Raw genomic sequence first — 25,443 nt, 5'->3', positions numbered from 1 at the left:
GTAAGTGGTACTATAATGGTGGCATACATCACAGTCAACAGGCAGATCATTCTGCTTACCTCTCCTGCCATTAGGTCCATATTCTTTGGAGCAGTCCTTGTCATAGTTGCTAGAGTGCCTCTGTGGTGCCGAGCGATTAGCACCAAGCTTGAGAGCATCTCTGAAGCCCATGGGCAAAATGTGATCCTGTGCACAAATAATTCCTGTAGTCACAGAGACCATATCACTGGACATGATATAGCAGTGACAAATGCCTAGGTAGGACTATTAACAAATTATAACACACTTTTTAAGCCCATATGTACAAGATGGTGGCACGACAAACAACTATACAACATGCGTCAAACATGACATTGCAGTGATCCCTAAGGGGAAAGAACTCCGTTACCTGTTTCACACAAGCTACAAAGCCTACATAGTCGATGGCCTTTGAGGTTGTAGGTGTTAAGCTGCATTTAAATCAAAGCAGTTAATTGCCACTGTCTGGAAAAGCCAATAGATACTGAGAAGCTAAAATAATTTCACACCAATCACTCCTGGCACTGCCACTGCCACCAAGTTATGTATCCTCAAGATCAGCCAGTCCTAAAAGTCAAACATGCGAAAAAGAAAGAGTATTTCCTTATTTGTTTAAATTGCCTTGATGTCTATAAATTTAATTACTTTTTTTAAAACTAGTTTGACAGCACTACTATATCTTTCATGGCTCTGGATGGCAACATGTAGGCTGTTAATTACTCTTACAAGATGGAAGCTTTCTTGCAGTAATTCTTGCAGAAATGTTTTGTTTACAGCAGGTTTCAGAAAATAAGCTTTGTGCTGCTGTTGATGCACTCAACAGCCTTTGAGATTTTGACCTTTTCATGCCCCTGCACTAACTCTGGAGACCAAAGGTCTCGACATGCAACTTGTACAGGTTTTGCACGTAACCTACGAGGCAAATCCTTAGTTTTCACATGTGATTCTAGAAATTGACAGGCTGGGGGTATGCTCTCGGTGGATTACCTTGTCAGTGGCATGGCCAGAAATGTGTGTGAAGAGGGAAGGGTTCTCCACCGACAACTACCACTCCTCTCCCTCCTTCACCCCTCTCTCTTGAAATCTATGTATATATTGTGGGCGTTTGTTACACTCGTCTTCTTCATCTGTATATTATCATCATCCTATGTTGATCGATCCTCATCTTCAGTTGCGTGTGTGATTGTCATCATTGGGTGTGTGTGTTTTGGCTGGTTCGACGCCGAGTGCTCGGGCCAAGTAAACATCGCTCCAACAGAGACGTCATAGTGCGTGTGCGCGTGCATGTATGTGCACGTGCGCACGTTGTGTGTCTGTAGATATACAGTCAAACCCGGCTATATCGAACTCGCAAAAAAACGCCTATCAGTTCGATATAGAGCATAATTCGATATAAGCCTGCTAAATAATTGGATGTCATAAAAGCACATACCATTTATAAAATCACTTTAACGAAACTAGCTTAGTTTGGCATAAATTAGTCCTGCGTTTTCTTCTGCTTGGACAATTTCGCTGCCTGCGACGCACGCACTTCCCCACGTTGTCTAAGGAGTCGGAGAAGCTGAGGCCGCAACCTTCCACATTCGCGCAGAAGCGCCGGACTAATGCGAGTGCACCAATCACTTCGGAGGATGTGGGCAAAGGACCGTAGTTGCTTTCCTCAATGTGCCTACTTTCGTTTGTGCTCGGTACGATGTTGGCGATGTAGTCTTCGTTTCCGGGCTCTACCGTGGTCGCGACACCATCATTTGCACTCACAAACTCGTCCACCGTTGATTCGAATGTCCCGAAAATTTTGACAGCTCGCTCCAAACTTCGGCAACACCGGCAACGGCTTCATTGCATTCATCAGAATTTACAGTCCTCACCGAGCACGCGGAAATCGGCACGTATGAAGAACCCCTCGTACACGGCCGTGCGTATGTGTCGGGCGCCATGGGCACCGGGTTGCGAGTCTGGCCACTTTAGCCCTAATCGTGCCGAGAGTGCTCCTCGGAATCTTGCACGCTGCGGGGACATCCAACTTCTCATCGCGTTCGACGCGATTTATGATTTCGAGCTTCACGACGAAAGGCGAATTCTGCCGCTTCATCACGGCAACACTGCGGGAGAAGGCCTACAAGGCGCAAACACGATGAACCAGAGAAGCAGCCAGAGAACTCGCACTCTCGCCATCTTGCACGAAGAGAGCACAAGAGCCTCTGACTGGCTGTCTGAGCAAGCGCTGTAGGCGGGCCAGGATCATTTTATGCTGGGGAGTGTCGCTAGATAGTGATCTAAAGAAAGGAAGGACGCTTGATTCTGCAACCCGTGAGGGAGCACGGCGAAGCGTCGTCAGGGGAGAGGGGGTGGCAGGTGAAAGATGATAGAGAAAGAGGGAGGATGTGGCCTAATAGACTCCACTATGCGCGACAGGGGGAGTGTCGACGGCTCGCCCGAACAACCCGAGGCAGCGCGGTCACGGTAGGGAGAGCGGTTGGATGGAGCCGCGCCGCCGGGTTTCCCCGCTACCGCGAGGGAAAGCCAACTTCTGTGGGCACTTTTCCGCCGCTTGACGTTCAATATATCGGGAGTCACTGCAATATTTGTTCGATGTAAGCGTAATTTTTGCTATATATACTCGTTGTAACTATACCGTGACCCGAAATTGTTCGATATATAGAATAATTCGATGTAAACGGGTTCGATATAGTCGGGTTCGACTGTATATATATATACAGTTATGTGGAGTTTTTACACCACGCAAAGACAAACTCCCCGGACATGAATGCTTTAACAAGGATGTGCATTTCTGCATTGGTGAAACAACAATTTGCTTTATCTTCTAACAAAAGTTTTTCATTGCTAAGGCATATGGCCACTTCACATCAAATTATGCTATCATCCCTATGCTATATTTAAAAATAATGCCTATTAAACAAAAACTCAAATTTCGTTTACGAACTGATGCACTTGTATAATGTATGTTGATAACCTAGCTGGTATATGACTTGGAAAAATGAACAGTACTGAAAACGGGGCCAAACAAAAACAAGAAAGCGCACTATCGTGTATCTTCTTGTTTGCAGGCCAGAGTTGTTACAGCCCAGGTAACAGCAAAGATCACTGTCATTTTCCAGCCAGATCGTCTAGTGAGTGGTATGGCTACGGCTACGTACAGAAGAGGGCAAGCACTATTTTGCATGTCACCTATCACTTAATTGATAAGGCGTTCTTGTTCACAATCTCCAAGAGGTTTGAGCATTACCATTGGCTCACATGGCACATCGCATCGTGGCAGAAGTATTAAACTTTAATTGTATTATGGGGTTGTGCCTGCCAGAACCACGACCGGATTATGAGGCATGTGGGGTAGTGGCAGACACCGCATTAATTGACACCTTGGTATTCTTTAATGTGTCCCTAAATCTAGGTGCACTAGTGTTGTTTTATTTCACCCCCATCGAAAGGTGGCTTCCACAGTCGAGATCAAACCCGCAATCTTGAGCAATTTCATAGCTGCGGTGCTACCACAGTGAGCACAAAAGTGTTGATTTGATGTGCAATCGCTTCCATAGTGTCGCCTAGAGCCCATGGTGCACTTTAATGCGGCTTTGCTTCTGCATGACCTGCACAAGTTGTCCGCTGGTTTATTTATCGGAAATAGCAGAAATGCGCCGTGCCGTACGTTGAACTTAAATTTACTCAGTTTGTCTGCAACCACTGTCGTTTCATAAAAGGAGCCATTTCGTAGCCATCCCACGTCGCTTTCTCCCCTTTCCACCCTCCTCCCATGTATGCAAGTTGTGAGCGAAGAGTGCCAAGGCTGTTATTCACTCGTTTCGTGGCTGTGTCAGCATGCCACGAGTGGGGCCGCAATGTTCTGTACGTGGGAGAGGGTACCCATGAGAACCTCCTCACCCCCCCCTTTTTCGGACCATTACTAGCCCTCGCCTAGCTTTCGCATTCAAGCTTTCTCTTTCATCCCTGTCGCTCTTTCGGAGCCCACCTCCTGAAATTTTCTAGGGGGAGGGGGGGGGGGGTTGAACCGCCGTGGCTATGCCAATGCTTTCTGTAATAGAGCTAAACCTCGACATAACAAAGTTGATAAAATCGGCAATTTGCTTCATTATGTCAAAATATTTTTGTATTGAAATTTGACCTCTCATGCAAATACATAGTCACTGACAGAATTTTCTTATACGGAAGGGGCCACAAAATTTTGCGCATTATCGGGCAATCAGAAAAAGCAAACTTGAATTAGAAAAAAATTCATTTTATTGAATTTGACAGTCAGCAGTGAGATACCATAACCTTGTGCATATAATCCGCACCAAAAATGCAATGCGTTTACAGTGGAATCTCGATGATACGATCACGGCTAATACGAATTTCTGGATGATACGAATTTTTCTGTGGTCCCGGCCGAGCCCCATTACTTTGCAACGTGCTAGAGAACGGTTGTTACGAATAAATTTTCGACCCGCGTCAGTTGATACGAAAGTTACTGAAGACACTTTGGAAATTTTAAGGTGTGCTTGGCGAAAGCCAGACGCTGCTGCCCTCTGCACTCCGCTTCCCTGACTTTGCTGTTCGGTGAAATGGCCGGTCGCTGCTGCCGTCTGCGCTCCAATTCATTCGCTTTGGTGTTCGGAGATATTGCCTGTCGCTGCTGCCGCTTTCATTCTGCTTCCCTGCCTTTGGTACCCGGCGATCTAATCAGTCGCTGTTGGCGTTTCCGTTCTGCCTCCCTTGCTTTCGCATCTGGTGACATGTTCAGTCGTCGCATGCGCATTTGCTCCTTGTTCTTCTGGTGTTTGGTGTTGGGGGAATCCGGCGTCCGCTGCCGCTTCCCCGAACCGCTTGGCGCGCAATCACTGGGCCGCTTCGGAGCTACGGGTCTCACTCACTCGACTGCATCGAAACGGCTGGCGAAGGAGCGGCGGTGCAGCTGCCACCGCCGAAGCGCGCGCGCTCGTTCTATCGCTACTGCGTGACGTCACGGTTGCTATGCGCAGCTGCGCCCCCCACCGGCGCGCCGGTTGCTAAGGAGGGGAGGAGGTTGCGCCGCTGCGCGGACGTGAGGCCACAGTTGGCACGATTCCAGCGCACGGACGGACGCGACCCCACCGATGGCAGTGAAAGAGAACAGCGCGCAGTTACGCGATTTCTCCCTCTCTCTCTTGGTGCGGAGGCACGGACGTGGCGCCGAACAGCACGGAGGCCGCGACTGGGCGCAAAGAGTTTGAAGCGGTGGCACTTTTGTTGCTGCTGTGCTTTTCCTCCTTTTCTGCGTGCCATCGGACGGAGTGGCTGCTGTGCTTCGGGCTGCATTCTTTGTGACGTGGGCGACGGCAAAGGACCACCACCGATGGCTGAAACACTGCATGCGCTCGAAGTTCTGAGGCATGCTATGGCCACGGATGAAATCAGTGACGACAAGCACGCGTTTTTATGGATTTGAACAAAGTCTGCTAACTGACCTGACAAAGAAAACCAGAAGGACATTAGAGACTTTTTCTTCAAGAAATAAATGCTTTTTACGTATGTGTGCCTGAGTTAGTTCACCTCTGACTCTTTAATTTAGCTAGTTCTAATTGTTTCGATAATACGAATTTTGGCTAATACGAATATTTCTCGTGACTCCGTGAGATTCGTATCATCGAGATTCCACTGTAACAGTAAAGTCAGGTTCCGACTATGCAGAGTAGCAGGCCAGAGCATGCTAGCTCAGGCCGACCTCTCCGACTTTATAATAAATTACCTCTCCACCTCCTTGGGTTGTGAGTTAGTATATGCAAATTTTGCCTTGAAGTGCGGATTCACGGCGGCGCATGCCGCACTGCCATGAAGCCACGCCTTAAGGCAAGGTTCTCCACTATTAAAGTTTTGCCATCGCCTGGGGAACCCCACGCTCTTGCCACCCCTGAGTGTTGAGGCTCCCTTCTCCCCACCTTCATGGTTGCCGATTCTCCTCCTCTTTACTGGTTGCCATTTTGCATTTATTAGCAAATTGAGCATGCGGCGCCGGCAAACTCATACGTCACCATTCCAGCAGCACTCCCTCAGTCCAAGCGAAGTGCTTCGCGATACTTGGCGAGCCAATCACCATTTAAGTTTTCAGCTGAGTTGCGTTTGCTCCCTTATTATTGCCCATGCGAGGGCTGCTCTATCTGCTCTCTCATCCTCTGTTGTGTGAATTCTAGCTGCGAAGTTGAAGTGATTCGATTCACATCATATATCGCTTGACTGATTCGTTCGCGAGAATGTCTCCCATGTGAACCCAGCTTGATCAGCATCGCCGAAGAATGCGGAAACAGAGCCAATGGCCGAAGATACGACATGGATGAGTCATGAATCTGCAAATGGACACTGTTATTGCAAAGATTTGAGCGTTGTTGTATGCAGTTCTTCCAGTGGATTACACACTTGGATATCTTTATTTTCTTTCTGGGCTCTAATTGAGGGTGTGGGCTATACATGAGAAAATGCGACACTGCTCCATGCTGTGTTGACAAGATCTTCACACTGGCAGCACGAAGCAACGCCAGCCACGCTTTCACGCCCTCCGCCCTCGCGGCAACTAGTGTCGCCCACAATGGGACAACGCTATCATGAAAATCACCGGTAGTGGGGAGCGAATGCTTCGTCTGTGTCGCATTTCAACGTGTCTCCGAAACTCCAAGATTAATTTAAATTATGGGGCTTTACGTGCCAAAACCACTTTCTGATTATGAGGCACGCCGTAGTGGAGGACTCCGGAAATTTTGACCCCCTGGGGTTCTTTAACGTGCACCTAAATCTAAGTACACGGCCGTTTTCGCATTTCGCCTCCATCGAAATGTGGCCGCCGTGGCCGGGATTCGATCCCACGACCTCGTGCTCAGCAGCCCAACACCATAGCCACTGAGCAACCACGGCGGGTAACTCAAGATTATGCAACCTACTGTACTAAAAGCGCGGGAAAACAGTGTGCATGATGCAACACCATCTTGGCATGCCCAGTCTATGCACGCATGGCAGATGCCCTCTAAAACAGGGCGCACTGGCGGAGTATGCAGTCAACTATGCTGGCAGCCATATCCAGGCATGGCCACACTAGAAAAGGAGACGTGCACCAACCTGGCTGGCCTCACTTCGTACCACCAATGTGAAGATATCTTCTCAGAACAAAGCCGTATCTTTCGTCGCCGACTCCCAAGTTCAACAATATGAATTTTTTCCCCCCGTTCAAGTTTACTTTTTTCGATTACCTGATAATTAGAAAAATTTTGTGGCCCCTTCTGCATAAGAAAGATCCATTGGTGACTGTAGTTATTTGCATAACAGGTGAAATTTCAACATAACGAAATTTTAATCTAACAAACACAATTGCCAATTTTACTGACTTCGTTATATCGAGTTTTAACTGCAATTCACTTTATGGCACCTGTAAAAAGGAAAACAAAGTACTGTTCATGAGAGGGTGTCGCATGCGTTGTTTTTGTCTTCTTAAAATAAATGGCAGAGCAAGGTCCATTGCACTGACTGCCATTCCTGCATATTGTCCTTCACCATTCCCAATGCCTGGTCAACCCAGACAATAGTCACGGATAAATGGGGAAGGCTGAGGTGCCTTTCCCCATGTATTACTGCTAATTGCACTCGTGTGAATTAGCTAGGGATTCGAACATGCTGGGCCGTTAACGTACCTGTGGCAAGCATCGCAGCTCCTCTTCATTGCAGTCTCGATCTAGGCCAAGAAAAAACCGCACACCCAGGTGGAATTTCTGCAGCATCTGCTCGAGGCAAGCACGTGCGAGCTCTCCAAGGTACACCACGTCCTTCGCCAGGGCATCAATTTGACGCAGGGACAGCGGCCGCTGCCCCCAAGCGCATACTTCATCCTGCGTACAATGGCAGCAACGTTGGAGAAGAACACTAAATTGAGCTGTAAGCTGGTCTCTCAAACCTTGGTCTGCTGATTAAGCCAGATTCAGAGGACAGACCAAACCACGGCATGAACATACATATCATTGGATCATACGTCACCAGTTGCCACGGCGCTCACATGGCCCGCATGAAGTGATTCTGCCAAGTCAAATCCGCGTGAAGATTTTCGTTTATAAGTATGAAAATAATGATGGCATTATACCTTAGTTTGGCAATGGGCGTCTTCAGTTTAACCCTTTGAGGGTCGAATTATTTTGAAAGAAACTTTCCCAGGTGGTCAAATTACTTTATTGCCGATTTTGAATGTACAAAATGTATTTAGTCGGGAATAAATAGTAAAAAATAATTAGGAACAGTATTTTGGTGTCCGCATCGCTCAGAACTGCAAAATGTTCAATAGTATTTGCGAGCGTGGTACTCCTTGAAACACGGGTCTATGCACAGCGCCTTATCGCAATCTGCGCACCTGAAATGTGTGTCTGTTCTCTTGAAGCGAGGAGTTGTGTTGGCGCACACATGCCATGTCTGCGTGCGGCTGCCTTGGGCAGAGGTCTGAGGCACCCTCTCGTGTAAGCGCGTTGCCTTGGAGAGCGAGAATACCTCACGAACGGCGCTGATAAGCAAGTGGTGATAAACAAGCTAAGAGCAGTGCCAATCAAGATAGAAATCGATTTCCGCCGCCCCTGCGAGAGCGTGCCGACAAAGACAAAAACCACGTTTCGCGCGCCTCCGTTGCAATCACGTGGCGGAACCGAAACCGCGAAAGCGCGTGGCCACTGAGAGCGAGAATACCTCGCAAACGGCACTGATAAGCAAGCTAAGAGCAGCGCCAATCAAGATAGAAATCAACTTCCACCGCCCTGCAAGAGAGTGCTGACAAAGAAAAAAATGACGTTTCGCGCGCCTTCGTTGCGATCACGCGGCGAAACCGAAACCGCCAAAGGGGCGTTGCCGCAGTCTGAGCGACGCGCTGAAGCTAGCAATCAGCTCTGTTTATCTCCCCAAGAAGGCAGCACCAATTTCAAACGCATCTGGTAAGTGCTAAGAGGTGGCAGCACCTCCCGATGAGCGCTCATCGTCATTATGGCGCGAAATTTCAAACGGAGGGTCGGAACCGTACCCGTACGGCAAAGACCTTGCGGGACAGAAAACCGCCGCCGTACATGTACGGCGAAAACCTTCAAAGGGTTAAGGAGAGACCCAGGTCATTGGGACCAAAAATCGGCCCAAAATTTCAATCTAAAATGTTTAATTTCCACGTTCCTTACGCATTTACGCACCTATCTTGGAAATTTGGTTACGAAATATCGCATATTTCTTCCGTTATTGTGACCTAAAGATGCGAGTCCAGAAGCGTTGCCCTTTAAATTGGTGATAAATCTTGCCCGATTTTCGTCGTGCATAACTGATAACTACACGCTCTGCCAGTGCCAATTTGGTATAATTCGAAAGCTCATGTTTCTGGATTTTTTTATTCGTCGGTCAGCAATATTGCCTGTACTGCGGTCACGAAAAAACAACAGCAAGAAAATGCGCCGTGCATGCTACTATCAGCCTCTTTGAGCACATGATCAAGATAGTGAGCAGTGATTGGCTTAAAGGACCACGAGCGCTCAAACGATGACAACAGCCACCGTTTTGTCTTAGTCTCGCCAACGCGATGCTGGATATGCAGGAGGTCCGACAATCTTTTATTCCGCGAATTGTTACGGGCGGAAACGTGCAAGAAACTGAAACGTGGGAGCAGCGGCACCACAACGACAATAATGTCGTTTAGACACGTTTGGATTGCCTGGGATTGCTGCCGCTAATCGCCAGTGTCGTATCAACCAGCAACGACAGTCCACTTCAGCCCGATTCATCATGGCTTCAAGCAGGCGATGGTGACATTCTCGGGATGAGCCAATGGAACCTTCCAGGCGGGAGCACGTCATCGACCGGCATCGAGCATATAAGGCACAACCCGTACCTGACCGCCTTCAGTGGGAGCGACGGCACCACAACGACAATGTCGTTTAGACACGTTTGGATTGCCTTACAGGTTCGTTACTACTCCTATGTTTCGCAGTTACGATCGAACTGTTTGTGCCTTGTTGTGCTGCCGCTCCCAGTGAAGTGCCGTGATGTTTTGCATGCGCTATGGTCACACCTGGAACTCCTTTTGGCCGGGGACATAGAAAGCAACCTGGGTCCTCCTATTGAAGAAATGCTTGAAAAAATCTTGGAAGAACAATCGCTACTAGAAGCACGGCTGACGCATATTGTAGGGAAGCTTGATTTATTTGCCGAGCAAGGTGTGAAGTTGGCAAATATCGAGGCTACTGTTAAAAATCTCGAAAGCACTGTTCAGCGTCAACAAAAATAATACGAGATATTGAAGACAGAGCCCGGCGTAACAATCTGATTGTGTTTGGTGTAAAGGAAAGTGTTAATGAGACGTGAGAAGACTTAGAAGATAAGGTCATCAGGGACATATTTTTCACACGGCTTGGTGTCAAACCGACCGACGTCTGTCGAAAGAATTCACAGACTTGGTAAAAGAAAGGATGACCGTGATCGACCCGTTATTTTACGCTTGTACGACTACAATGAAAAAACAGCTACTATCTTCAAAAACTGTAAGAAATTGAAAGGCACGGGGATAAGTATCGCTGATGATTACTCGTACGAAACGCTTCAAAAAAGAAAGTTGCTCTGGCAGTCGGCTAAAACTGATAAAAATGAAGGATCTAAGGTAAGGCTTGTTCATGACAAGCTTTTCATTAACGACATCCCCTATACATGGCACGCCCAGTCTAACTGTAGGGTGAGGATGCGCAGTAACGCCGAAGCTGGCCCCCGTGGCTAAGACTGACAAAGAAAGGAGCATGAACTCAGGCTGATAAACGTAAATGCTCGCAGCTTTGTGAAAAAGGTTGACGAACTTGAATGCGTGTCGCTATTACATGATCCACATATATTAGCAATAACTGAAACATGGCTGCATGAGGGTATCGCGGACGATGAAGTTTTTCCCGACGCATATAATGTGCTGCGTACAGATAGGGCGTCGAGAGGCGGAGGCGTTGCACTGTTAGTTAAAAAATCACTTAGATATGAACTTCTGCCGTCAATTTATGCGCATGAAAGCCTATCGTGTAAGTTGTTTTTTCACCATTTTGCGTTGGTGATCGGAGTAATTTATAGACCCCCGGGAAGCCTTATTGAGTTCTTTGAGAAATTGATCAGCATTTAACAATAATAACTGCAGATAGAAGTAAAGTTATTTTGATGGGTGATTTCAACTTATCGGGAGTAAATTGGGGTGCAAGAATCTCTGGGACACTTGAGAGGCCACATGCGGAACTTATGCTGGAAATCATGGTGAAACATGGCTTGGTTCAAGTGGTCGAGAAACTTACGCGAATTCAAGGAAATTCCAGCGCCATTTTAGACCTCTTATCCTTATCAAAGAGTATATTTGCGTATAATGTTGAAGAGGTGGAAGGAATCTCGGACCAAAAGATGGTTGTAGCCACTCTAAAAAATATGAAATGTTTAAATAAGAACCGGATAGCTCATGTCTATAATTTTAACCGAGCCGATGATACGGCCGTCTTAGATTATTTAGAATTGGCCTTAGACCGTATGCCGGAAGAAAATGATGTAGATAAATTATGGAGGTATTTTACAGAAGTGGTGACCTGTTCATTATCTCTCTTTGTCCCAAAAAGAGCTAAGCGTTTACATAAAAGCAATCCATGGGTTTCTCATGAGTTAATACATTTAAAACGTCAGTTACGTCGTGCGCGGCAACGAAAACCAAAAAATCCCGAGAGAATATCGGCCCTTAGCACTCAAGTTCGTCAGAAATTAAGAGCGTCTAAAACGTCTTTTTTTGCTACAACACTGACTAATTACCTTAAAACATCACCTCAGAAATTTTGGCGATACGTTGCCCGATCAAAGCCTTCAATCAATGGAATAGTTGTAAATGATACCATGTGCAACAATCCGCAAATTATTGCCCAAGAATTCAACACTTTTTTCGGTTCTGTATTCAGCCGAAGAGATGAGAGTGCTGCAATAGATTTAGAATGCGAGGACCATACTAATGATAGCATTTTTATCTCTAAAGAAGGTGTAGTCGACATGTTGCTAAAATTGGACGTAAAAAAGTCTCCTGGTCCTGACAAAATACCGAATGAGTATTTAAAGCGATATTGTGAATGGATTGCATGCTTCTTGGTTAAAATCTTTTCTCTGTCATTAATAAATGGTGAATTACCAAGTGAATGGTTATTAGCGAGGATTGTGCCTGTTTATAAGGCTGGAGACAGGCTAGACATTAGGAACTACCGTCCGATTTCCATAACTTGTACGGCTTGCAAAATCTTACGCACATATAATTAGTAAACAGTTAGTAGAATATATTGAAAACAATAACATTTTTTACAACAAACAACATGGTTTTCGAAGGCGTCTGTCAACTGTCACGCAATTATTTGAAACAATACACAGTTTTGCAGAAGCCCTTAATTGTCGCGAACAAGTTGATGTCATCGCTCTGGATTTATCAAAGGCATTTGATAGGGTTAGCCATAGCAAGCTAATTGAAAAGCTTTATGGGTATAATGTAAATTCCAAAATTATTAAGTGGATTCAGGCTTACTTACACAACAGACAACAGTTTGTTGAAATAGATGGCGAGTGCTCCTCTTTCCTTCCTGTATCATCAGGTGTACCTCAGGGTTCGGTCTTGGGTCCAATTTTGTTCTTACTGTATATTAATGATATCGCAACTGATGTACATCCTATGATTGCAGTGCGGTTGTTTGCCGATGACTGCCTCTTGTTTTGCCACGTTAAAAGTGTTTCTGATCAAGAACGACTAAATGATGCTTTACGTCGAATTTATAACTGGTGTGAAAAATGGCATATGCAAATCAATTTTGATAGATCTGTTTGCATGACAGTTACGACTAAGAAAACTCCGTTGATGTTTTCGTACGCTGTAAATAATAATGTAGTTAAGCGTTCCACAAAGCTGAAATATCTTGGCGTAACAATCACTAGTAACCTCAACTGGAATGAACACGTCGAAAACATATGTGGATCAGCCCAGCGCAAGCTTGGTTTGTTAAGGCGTAAATTGAGAGATGCTGCACCAGATACTAAACTTAAGGCATACACTACCATTGTTAGACCAAATTTAGAGCATGCTTGTATAATTTGGGACCCTCATCCACAAAACATAACAGATAAATTAGAGCGCATTCAGCGAATGGCAGTTAGGTTTATTTTTTCTGATTACGACAAAACGCACTCGGTAACCTCCATGCTCGCCAGAGCTGGTCTCACTACGTTGGCTGTGCACAGGAAAATCGCGCGCCTTAAGTTTTTATATCAACTCTATCACAATAAGCTGAACCTTAATTCCAGTTTGTATTTGAAGCCTCCTGGAAGAGTTTCACCACAAACTAACCACAATTACGCTATAATGCCTTATGTGCCAAGAGTTGATGTCTTTAAGCACTCTTTCATTGTCAAGACAATTGTTGAGTGGAATAACTTGAATTCTTGTGTGTTTCCGAGCAATAACAGGGTTGACTCTTTTGAAGAAGACTTGACTGCGTTCTTTGCGTGAACTTTGTGCTCTGTATTCCCACCCTGTAACAGCCCGGCAGGACTCACAGTATTGGAAATAAATAAATAAATAAAGCTTCCAAAAGCAATTCCGTCACAGTCGGCACAGGGTATCCTGCAGCTCGCTGCTGAAGTACCGCCGCCGAACGTCGATGCCTCAACTGCTCTGCCGGATCATGCATCTCCACACGCCTGTTCTACTCATGTAAGAATTGACAGGGCTGTCATAACTGAAGAGGAAGTGGATAAGATAACAGCATATCAGCAAGCTACGTTCGACGAGATTGTATCTACACCGGCCACAGAGCCCGACCGCTGATAGTGCAACAGCTTTGGCCGCAGAGCACGCTGCTTCATACGTTGTTGTCGAACTTGCAGCAGTGAACAATCATTTCGGCGCTCTCTCGTGCTATACTTGCAGCGATTCTGCGAAGCTAGTGCGGAGCAATCAGGATTACGGTCTCTCAAGAAAACTGACTGTGGTTTACGAGATCCACAGTGAAGTTGCGTAGGGATGGAGCTCACTGCGAGAATATTTAGGGCCCGAAAACGTGTAACCATTTGGAACTAAACATACTCGCAGTGCATGCTATTTTGTCAACCGGCAACGACCAAACGGCCATGAACAATAGCTGGTGCTTACTGATGACTTTTGGTGCAGTTTTTTTTTTTTTAAACTTTCTTTGAATATAGTTGCGAAATCTTTTTTGTTGTTTTCTTAAAACCACAATTTTGATGATGATGCCATATTTCTGGCGCACTATGTCTGCTTTTGCTTGTGCTATCACTGCAATTCCCCCTTTTTTTTATCAGAAAGGCAAAGCTGTGCAGAGTAGAGTGCAAATTTACGAAACAATGCTGTTGCATTTATTAGAAAATTCTTAAAAAGTGTTTATTTTTAGCAGTTAGATGTTCCCATTTGATATAGAATTGGGTTAGAACACCATTCTTGCTAATTTGCAATATTTGTTAGTTTCACATCATTTTGTTTGTCAATTATTATTATGCCTGATATAGTTTCGTAAATAGCTCACCTCCAAGCAAATTATGCAATAAAGCTGGATTTCTTCAATTTCTGTAAATTTATTTATTCTGCGAGAAAACTTGGTGTATATTTAAAACTTGAAATACATAAACTTAGCAAGTTTAAAGGGACCCTGAAACAATTTTGACGAGTTTCTACAAACGTACTGAGTCGTTAGAGTAGGCCTTTCTGATCATTAATTGACGCATCTGAGTGCTCTGCGTAAAGCGTGTAATTTAATATAAGGTTTTGAAAATGCACATCGCTGCCAATCGCAGCACACTGCGCGGCGGAATTTTAAGCCGCCCTTACCCACATGACGCAAATCACCAATATGACATCAGTGGGGCGAGCTATCCGATTGGCTGACCAGGGCGCGTGATTGATAATTTTTCCAACTTTATGGTAAACAAATGATGTTCGTAATAGTTGGAATGTTAGTTCATTTGTTTTTATAAAAAGAAAGTCACATAAAGGGAACGCACAAGAACAATTTTTCAGCACACTTAAGCACTTCCGGCACACAGCAAGTGTCGTCTGCTTGTGTTACAACATGCTCCGTCTTTGACGAGAACTCCGTCGTCAGTGTCAGTCTGTCTTTTCGCGAGCGCTATGATTCGACTTTGTTGCGTTGTGGACCGCAAACGTAGCGACTGGCAATATGTCAAGCTGCGACATCGTGTCCCTCTGCAAGCCAGTAGACGAGCGGACTGGCTGCAGCGCATCGGACTGCCGCTATCCGATCGGCGCCAGGATTTGTGCGATCGCGGCCGTCGCTTTACACCGGAAGATTACTAACGCAATAGCGTTTCACGAGTCCGGTATTAGGGTAAACACAAGCGCAAGGGGACAGGGCCTGGCCGTGTCCCCTTGCGTGTCGTTACATGGAATGAATAGAAGCGCAAATGTGAATGGTCTGCATGGTGCAGCCACCTGGTGGCATAGAGCTCAACCAGACACAGCAGCAGTAACAAAATGTATTCTTCTTTGCTGCTGGTGTAAATTTTTCGCAGGAGTGTATCATTAACACGTTGTTTTTGTTAATGTTAAAAATGTTCTACGCTTGGCTGGAGCAATATTAGCTCTTTCTTTGGCTGGTTAAGCTTTGCGCCAACGGGTGGCTGGACCGTGGAGACCGGTCAGGCAGCTCATGTACGTCTACGCAAAACTTCCTTCATCAGCTTGAGTTTACGCCTCCACCGTTCCGTCGAAACGTTACTGGAATACCAGACATGTTCGGCGCTGCGACAGAATGCTCGCAACGCACGCTGCGTCGATAGCTCTCGCTTGGGGTCGACGGCCAAGCGGCTAGTGGAGAGGCTTCACGTGGGCGGGCTCCAAAACGACCGGAAGTGGACGATGTGAGGTCGCATCGTGACGCAGAACCAGTGAAGGCGGAGCTAAGCCCCGATCGCTCGGCGAACGAGTTGAGGAGGAAAAGCATGGCTAGGGAGGAGGGTAACTTGTAATCGCTTGTAGCTCCATTAATACGTAACGCTTCACTTAAATTGTGGTGCGAATGTTCTACTTAAGCTGTACCCTACGTGTCTACAAAATTTGTCCGAACCATTTCAGGGGCCCTTTAATCGAAATCAACCAAGAATTAAAGAAAAACAGGTCTCCCCTTAAAGCCACTTATTGAATTGAGAAGCGCGCAACGAAAATGCATCGCTCGTGCTGTTAACTGGATGGCCACAAGTGAAAGAGGACAGTGTTCCATGCATTTACACCAGTGCTCATTCTTTGGTGATCAAAAGTAGGGTTGATTGTCCGCTATGTTGTCCGTTTCCCGTCATGTGAATTCTAGCCGCAAAGTGATCCAATGTATGTTGTGTCATGTGACTGATTTGTCCACAACCACATCCGTCGTGTGTATCCACGTTTTGTAAAGAAAATGAAGGACAAACATCCCTTTTTTTTTTTTTATGGTTTGGATGCAATCCATGCTGTCCGTGATGACAAAGATTTCGCTGTACTTTTACATATTTAACCAGGGTGAATAGAAAAAGCTCCTGAAGACCCTTTGCATACTCTATAATGCTCTGTGATCCTCATTCATTAACAAGTGCTAGCCCCAAAAAGGAAATCAAAATCCATGATGTCATGAAAAGATGGTGCACGAAGCTGGAGATGGCAGCACCACCCATCTTCTGTTTCTACATTCTTTTCGATCTTCTACTATTCCGGAAGAGAGGTCAGCCTGACACATATTCTGAATGTGCTATAATCTAACTTTATCTACTACATTCGAACTCATTTGTAACGAACTCGATAGTCCCGTGAAAAGTGGTTGTTGTATCAGTCGTTAGTTATACATATGTGGAATCACCCTTGAAAGCATGCGGAAATTAGCAACACTGTAGCAGGCGTCAGCAGTTATGATTCGACTGAGGATGAAGTTTATGAAGACACCTCTTTGGTTCAAAAATAAGATTTTCAGTACTTCATTCTTTTTCCCAGCACTTTTCCGCATCTAACTGCAAGTTTACTAAAGAGATAAATGAGGGGGTGTAGCCCAACGGTGCCCGGCCGGTTCTAATCACCTGCCATTCCGAAGCTACGACCGCATCTACCGCCATTTTTTCTACAATTTCTGAAATAATTTACTATCAGCGAGAAACGAGTTAATTATGCGCACAATAGTGAAGCATTCTAGTTGGCTTGAGGCAGAAAATACAAAGGCATGCCGGCATTTTGCTATGATCTTAGTGTTGTGGCTGCAGCATCGGCCACGTGCGTGAAGAGCCACAATGTTATTTTGTTGTTTTTTTTAATGCCATTTTGGTCGAAAAAGTGCGAATCTCCACAGATATAATGCCACTGCAAACCATTAACAGCAACGTGAATGAAGAGTCAACAAACTGTAACCACCGGTTCTATGGAACTTTGTACAGCAGTGGCGTATTGTGCTGCGTTTGCACCAACTCGTGCTGCGTGTATACAGTCGATCCCGGATATATCGAACTCGAAGGGGATCGTGAAATAGTTCGAGATATCGATAATTCGAAATATAAAATATGCATGTCAAAAGCTTTTCTAACAACTCCACACATCTCAAGGCAGTTTCCCGATGCCGTGACTAACGGGAACTTACTGACCTGTGCCTCCAAGGCGCGTGAAAAAAAAACAAGAACACAGCGCGACGACCAGAGCACTTTATTCCGGAAGAAACAAATCTGTGACCTTTGCTTGCTTTTTCTTCTGCACCATCAAGTTCATTAAGCTGTCCTCAAGCTTGTTACTATATTTACAATATATATACAGGATGAGTCAGAGTAGTTAAGATGGCTGTCCACCAACAACACGCAGCAGCCAACGTCTCTGATCTTCTTTCTCTCTCTCTCCTCTTTGATCCTTCCATAACAATACAGTGGAACCCCGTTCATACGTTTTTCACTGGACCGGGGAAAAAAACGTAACAGCCGGGAAAACGCAACAGTGAGGAAAGCTCCGAAAATGAATGAAAAAAAGGGCAGCTTCAACTATAGACAATTTATTTCCACAGAGTGTGCTTAGGACTTAAAAAAGTCTAGAATGGTGGCTTGCCGTTTCTTTCGCTCGCTAGAAATCGCCACACGTTTCTCAATAGCCTGGAAGGCCGCATTGCTGTCAGCGTTGCTGTGAGGTGCAACGTACCTGCGGAGGAGGTCCAGAGCCGCGATGGCTTCTCCAAAGCTAGGATTTGGCCACTCCCCGGCATCATGCGGCTCGTGCTCCTCGTCGTCACCCCGCCACGGCAATGGCAAATGACGAAGGAATATCCGCGGGAAATTTTGCCCTCTTTGGCGTAGTCATGCTAACCTGCTAACGATTGTTTAGTATTGCTGCGGAGCGCGCGCGTCCGAGCAGCCCAGTTGCGCGCGGCGCGGCGTGGGAGAAATGTAAACAAGAGAGGAGAGCTGGCCCGATAGGCGGAGCAACGCCACGAGCAGCGCCAACTTCCGGTTTCACTTTTGCTTCACAAAGAGTGACGTGAGGGCCTCTCCCAAGTTTCCTTCCTCTGTGAGTCGACCCATCGCTACTAGATTGAGTCGACCCGTCCAACAACCATGCGGTGACCGTAATCACAGTGATGATAGTGAGAGCATTTTTCACGAGTGGCCACTTAGTGGCGGCCTCTCGAACTGGCGTGCGGCTTCTTGCAGCCAGTTCCATAGCCAAGTCCGGCCAAGCCCAGCCAAAACTCGTCAAAAGCCAAAATGGCGGTTGGAGCACGTTGCCTACTTTAGCAGGCGGTTCGGGGTGCTAAGTTGCGACGTATCATGCGGGAACGTTTTCACAGCTACTACGTAACAGCGGGGTTCCTTATACATTGGATCCCATGGAAGCTATGCCGGGACCGGATGAAAACGACGTAGCAGCCAGGAAAACGCAGCAGTGAGGAACGTAACAGCGGGGTTCTACTGTATTGATGCAAAGTGGAGCAAATGACCTAGGAAGTTAACCAACAAGTATGAGACCTGTATGGTGAGCAACATGGCAATAAAGAACATCAAGCGGAAAGTCAGCGGCTGAGATAATCTCATGGGTGGCGGCAATGGAACAGAAACCTGCTATGAGTAACTAATTGAGGAAAAATGAAATCAGGAAAGAAACAATTTATGTTAGTTTAAAGGGAAGCTCATTACTTTTCGAAGCAAGATCAGGGGTTGAGAGTGTCCAAATAAGAAAGGCCAGCTCCTTCCATTGTGCCACAACAGCGGCGAATGACGCTGAAAGCTGATGCAAGTTCAGGTGCGGTGCATGGTGGTTGGTCCTCTTCGTCGGAACCTTCGCCGCTGCTCTAGTCTGCGTCCTCGTCACCCATGATGTCAGCCACAATCTCCACATCAGCCCAATCCTCTACAGCTTGCACGCCGTCGTCAGCGCTGACGAAATCGCGTGCTGTAACGCTGCCTGGGATGGCGCCTTCTCGACCTTGTCAAAGGTTGGGACACGCACACGACACGCTCCTGGACTGCACAGCCTTCAGCTTAACATCGGCTTTGTTCTTGAGGATCGTACTCAGGGTGTTGCGAGGAATTCCGAACGCCGCGACGACCGACGACTTTTTCTCGCCAGCCTCCACCTGTCGAATGATGTCCGCCTTTGTTGAAAAATCCAAATTCTTGTGTTTTTTCGCAGCCGTGGTTCCGGAACATGTGCCAAAAGCGGAAAGAAAAACACACTGCACCACACAAGTCTCAAGCTTTCGCGTTGGCCTCGTGAATAAAAGGAACAAAGCGAATCGAAAGACGCACCGCTCCGCGTCTCCGCACTACCACAAGCCCAAGCTGCACTGACCTCGTTTGTCTCGTTGTGCCAGCGGTGTCAGCCAACCAAAACGCAGGAAACAGGTGCCTGCGGTCAGCGTGGTTTCTCCCTCCCGCTTCCCTTTCACACCCAATCGCACTCCAAGTGCTGCTCGTCACGTGCATTTTACCCACACGCCCCTTTCTCAGAGTGCGGGGCGGCGCGCGTGAGATTGCGGGAACATAGGAAGAGTTTCGTGAGGAGAAGCGCGCTTGCGGGGGTGCGGTATGGTAGGAGAAGCGCACTTGCCGGGGCTCAGCTCAGCACGGAGTTCGATACATTGATATGCCAGTGCATGGGAGTTTTAAATACGCGAACAATAGCACTATACTCTTGCATGCGATTTCCAAGGGGATTTTTCAACTGTTCGATACTGGCAATAATTCGATATATCTGGGTTCAATATATCCGGGATCGACTGTATATCGATAGCAATGCTAGAGCAGCCGTTGGTTCAAATTGGTGCAAATCATCCAAATAGCATATGTAACGTAGTGCAAGCAGTGCCGCATGGATAACTGTGCGAAAAAGAGAGTGCTGCCGCCATAGCTTCTGTTGTGCCATTACCACAAGCCCGGATTCCGAATCTGCAAGATGCAGAATTTATCCTGCGAGCGCCCTAATTCTCCCTTGACAAGTCAAGATGCTGAGCCGTCAGGCAGTGGTGTTCTGCGGAGAAGCCTCGGCGAGCAGCAGGTTCCAACGTGTCGCGAAGTGCCAGACAGCCCGGCGCCGTAGACATCCACTAGGTGACCTCCGGCCCTTGCCTGAAGGTCACCGCGCCCGCCACAATTGAACCAGGTGGCCAGCGCGGTCGCTGGTTGGACCTCTCGGACGACCGTCGAGTGCTCGCTTTGTGTTGGGCCGTTTGGGTGACAATGGTTTTGGGGGCTTATAAGCGGAGGCGCGCCGCCTGAAAAACCGGATCCGCCGACCCACCGGGAGCCAGTGCCGCTCTCGACTGGAGCGAGATGTGTCACGCGTTTTTCGCCGGACGTTGCCGTGCGGGAACAGTCGCGTTTGCTGTGAGCTCTCGGCCCCAGTGCCGATCCCTTCATGTCCTGTATAATGACCTGTATATAGTGTATAAAGTCCCTTTTGTTATTCTCATCGACGCCTGGCTCGGAGTCTTCGCTACCAACGCTCTGTCACGAAACGGGTGACGAGCGCTACGGGACCACAAAGTCGTAATAGTGGTGCAGCGGTGCAAAGTCGTAACAGTGGATGGCAGCTACGGGATTGACCGGCATCAGCTACCTCGGCGCGGTGAGTGCCTGAAGTTTACCTCAAACACCAGACTTTCTCTGACACAGGTTATAGTAGCTTAGGGAAGGATTTGGTGTTGCATTGTGTTAACCTTGTGTGTTTCAAGCCTAGTTAGAGTGTTTTGAAAACCAGGGGATGCTGAGGGGGTAAACAGGGCAGTGTGTGAAATACTTGCATATGTCTTACTAGTAGCATTATAGTAGCGTACGGCAGGTATATTCAAAAAGGGTAAACAGCAGGAGGACAGTGTGAACGATGGAGAAGTACAAGGTCAAGGAACTTCTCCAAATTTGTGAGGAGTTGGGCATCGAGTTGGGCTCAACCAAAAGAAAGAATGCGATCCTTGAGGTCATGAGGACTAGGGACGTAACGGCTGAGGAAGCCGAAGAGGCCTGGGCGGATATCAAGGAACGTCGCGAGGAGGAAAAGAGGGAGAAGGAACGTTGCGAGGAGGAAAGGAAAGAAAAGGAACGTCGCGAGGAGGAAAAGAGGGAGAAGGAACGTTGCGAGGAGGAAAGGAAAGAAAAGGAACGTCGGGAGTGGCAGGCAGAAAAGGAACGTCGGGAGTGGCAGGCAGAAAAGGAACGTCGCGAGCACGAGCTTAAAATGAAAGAGTTGGAGACCCGAAATAGCTCGCCGGCGCCTAGTCTAACTTCTAACGGTCCAAGAATACGCGATCAACTTCCACCCTTTGTCGTCGGAGAGGATATGGCCAAATACCTCGTGAAATTTGAGCACGTGTGCGAACGGAATAGCCTTGAGCGATCCCTCTGGGCACAGAATCTGTTAGCCTTGCTTCCTGGGGAGGCATCAGACGTAATAACTTGCTTATCGAAAGAGGCGTTTGAGAGCTACAGTGATGTGAAGGAAGCGCTACTGCGAAAGTACAAATTGTCGCCCGAAGCTTTCCGGCAGAGGTTCCGGTATGCAAAAAAGGGCAAGGAGTCGAATGTTGACTTCGCGTTTCGTCTAAAAGCCGACCTGGTGGAATGGCTGAAGGGCGAAGAGGTTTACGACGACCGCGACAAAATCGTCGAATGCATCGCGTTGGAGCAGTTCTACCGTTGCATTGATGAGGATGTCAGGCTCTGGCTGCAAGATAGGCTAAAGGAGGTTAAGCTAAACAAGGCAGCAGAGTTAGCGGAAGAGTATTACACCCGCCGCAGCTTGCACAGCAAGGCAGTGCACGTAGAAAAAGCAGATAGGAGAGATGGGTTTTCCGGGGAGCCCGATGAACGGAAAGAAATCAGGCGTCGCGAGTTTCGGGAAGACGAGTCCCTTCCCAAAGAAACTGTAAGGGAAGGACAGAATGCATCTCAGAATGATGACGATGGTCCGAAACAGCGAAACGATACGACGCGTTCTTTTGAAAAACGGAAATCGTTAACCTGCTACAATTGCAAAAAGCAAGGGCACATCGCTGCAAGCTGCCCAGAGAGAATTGCTTTTGCAACAATACAGGAAACTCACAAAAACATACGTCTATTAGAGCCCTATGTGCAGGAAATTAAGATAAACGGTAAGAAGTGCCGTGCACTTCGGGACTCTGCAGCAACTATGGACGTTGTTCACCCGTCTTTCGTCTCCTCGAGTGATTTTACGGGAGAGTGTGCTAGGATACGGCAAGTGGCCGAGGAGGAGAGTGTCTGTTTACCGATTGCAACGGTTATCATTGAAGGAGAGTTTGGGAAACTTAACACCGAAGCCGCTGTGTCAGCCGCCCTCCCGGAGCACTTTCCCTACCTCTTCTCAAATAGCTCGGAGCAGCTGCTGAAGGATCAGGGCGAATCGTTCTTTGCCGACGGGGCGTACATGGCCCTCACGCGATCCAAAGCGCGCCCGCTGTCGAGGGAACTTGACTTTGCGTCGGTGAGCGAACAGCGGTGCGGCACACGGACCGATCAAGGTAACTTGAGTGGCGAGCAGGCACGGGAGAGGCAGAGCTCGGAGGCTGGCCTGGGCGAGCGTGTCCTGGAAGTGAGTGGGAGTGACGCGTGCAGTGCTAGCCGCGATATAGACGCGACGCCGCAATTAGGCGACGCGGGCTCCACACTCGCTCCGGTTTCCGCCAGCTGGCAGGAGCAGGCGGCAGTTGAAAGAGAAACTCTGATTCGCGAGCAACAGGAAGACTGTTCACTAGCCGATCTGAGGAAGAGCGTCAAACGGGGAGTGAAAAAAAAGAGGGTTTCATTTGGCAAGGAATCTGGCTTATTGTACCGCCGCTACACGGATAAGCAGGGTCGCAAATATAAGCAGCTTCGGATTCCGCGAAAATATCGCCGGGAAAAATGAATGACCTCATTTGCTTCCTCAGTAGTATGTTTTCGGTCCAAGTGATTTCAAGGGGACCATTCTATTTGTCATTGTTATTGTTGATTATTAATTATTTCTGATATTTTGGTGTGTTGTTAAGTTGAAAACTGGTTGTTTGAGCCTTGTGTACTAGATCGTACACCTGCCTCTTGTTGCAGCAGGAGCAAAAAGGGGGATAGCAATTCAGTTAGGTTGATTTGGATTATAGCCTTGTCTGGTGTTTGACGGGAGACAGAGGGCACTTGTTCGTGTTGGGTGTTGCCTTTTGCCGGTCGGTTTTGCAAGCTGCAGAACGACCAACCGGGACCAGTGGCGAGAAGCAAGGGCTTAGGAACGACCCGAGCGGAGCTGGTCGAGGTGCCTTGGCGACAACGCGGTGAGCAGAGCTCCTGTCCTGGCGAGTCGGACCTGGGCACGTGAAGTTACCTGGCGTCCCGACACTGGACGTGAACTTGGACGAGCCTGACGAACGTGCGCGCCTGGCATCCGAGCCACGTGGAGGCAGCTCGTCTTCCCGGCGCCTTATCTGAGGGCGGGGATGCTGTTGTGCCATTACCACAAGCCCGGATTCCGAATCTGCAAGATGCAGAATTTATCCTGCGAGCGCCCTAATTCTCCCTTGACAAGTCAAGATGCTGAGCCGCCAGGCAGTGGTGTTCTGCGGAGAAGCCTCGGCGAGCAGCAGGTTCCAACGTGTCGCGAAGTGCCAGACAGCCCGGCGCCGTAGACATCCACTAGGTGACCTCCGGCCCTTGCCTGAAGGTCACCGCGCCCGCCACAATTGAACCAGGTGGCCAGCGCGGTCGCTGGTTGGACCTCTCGGACGACCGTCGAGTGCTCGCTTTGTGTTGGGCCGTTTGGGTGACAATGGTTTTGGGGGCTTATAAGCGGAGGCGCGCCGCCTGAAAAACCGGATCCGCCGACCCACCGGGAGCCAGTGCCGCTCTCGACTGGAGCGAGATGTGTCACGCGTTTTTCGCCGGACGTTGCCGTGCGGGAACAGTCGCGTTTGCTGTGAGCTCTCGGCCCCAGTGCCGATCCCTTCATGTCCTGTATAATGACCTGTATATAGTGTATAAAGTCCCTTTTGTTATTCTCATCGACGCCTGGCTCGGAGTCTTCGCTACCAACGCTCTGTCACGAAACGGGTGACGAGCGCTACGGGACCACAAAGTCGTAATAGTGGTGCAGCGGTGCAAAGTCGTAACGCTTCCAAGGTTGCACACAGTACCACCAGAACTCCACACTAATGCATCGCCGTCGTGAGTCGTGATCGGAGGCCAGGGCTGCCGTACACTGCACTGCTTCACCCTAAAGCACGCTCATGCCTTGAAAGCACAGTCACCCTAGCATGGTTGAAAGCAAGTGACTTTCCTGAGCTTCTGGAACCCATGCACAGCCCTCACTCATATGAGCGGTCAAATCTGTCGCGGTCAGACTGGAGTGGGCGGATGCTGTGTACACAGTTTGGTTGTGCTTCCATGCTTCGGAACTTAGCATGCACCCTCCTTTTACATCAACTGGGTTTTAAGTGTTCATTGTAACAGTATGGTGCTTTTGAACAAGTTCTTCATATCTGGAGCCAGTTTCAATAGGCAGGAATGGAAAATCGTAAATGCTGTGAGATGTGTTCATTATAACCGATAGATTGATAAATATGGGATCGCTATAAATGGGTTCGACTGTAATATTTCTTTGAAGATACAGATGGCAATGTGGTGGCATCTAATGTGCAGCAAACATGCAAGACTTTGAATGAACACCAACATACCTCCTGGCTACCCTTCCTTGAGCGTGTGTACTTCAGCTGCTCGTATTTCAGGTTGAGGAAACTCCTGAGGCAGTTCTGGATTCCACGCACGTAAGATGGCAAATGGCAGTCGCCATCTTCCAGCTTCTTGTCAAGGTAAATGACCACGTCAGCCACCTGGCAGCAAAGAGAGTAGTGCGGTGAATTGTAGCTGAGATGGTTGCCAGCTTTAACCGTTGCAGTT

At 47.7% G+C, this 25,443-nt stretch overlaps 1 protein-coding gene across 2 annotated transcripts in view; it reads right to left on the bottom strand.

The window, feature by feature from the left end:
- Window positions 1-25,443, bottom strand: part of LOC126535967 (uncharacterized) — a 58,218-nt gene that overhangs the window by 10,480 nt on the left and 22,295 nt on the right. For both annotated transcript variants that reach the window (XM_055073393.2, XM_050182847.3), the window contains 3 exons: window positions 25,221-25,376; window positions 7,689-7,883; window positions 60-186 (listed from right to left, as the gene is read on the bottom strand). In XM_055073393.2, the coding sequence (XP_054929368.2) occupies window positions 60-186; window positions 7,689-7,883; window positions 25,221-25,376 (478 nt within the window). The remainder of the gene's footprint in view (window positions 1-59; window positions 187-7,688; window positions 7,884-25,220; window positions 25,377-25,443) is intronic.

This window comes from Dermacentor andersoni, chromosome 4 (genome assembly GCF_023375885.2).
Source record: "Dermacentor andersoni chromosome 4, qqDerAnde1_hic_scaffold, whole genome shotgun sequence".
Lineage (NCBI taxonomy): Eukaryota > Metazoa > Arthropoda > Arachnida > Ixodida > Ixodidae > Dermacentor > Dermacentor andersoni.
Note: the sequence above shows the minus strand (reverse complement) of the source record. Positions and strands in the feature narration are given on the sequence as shown.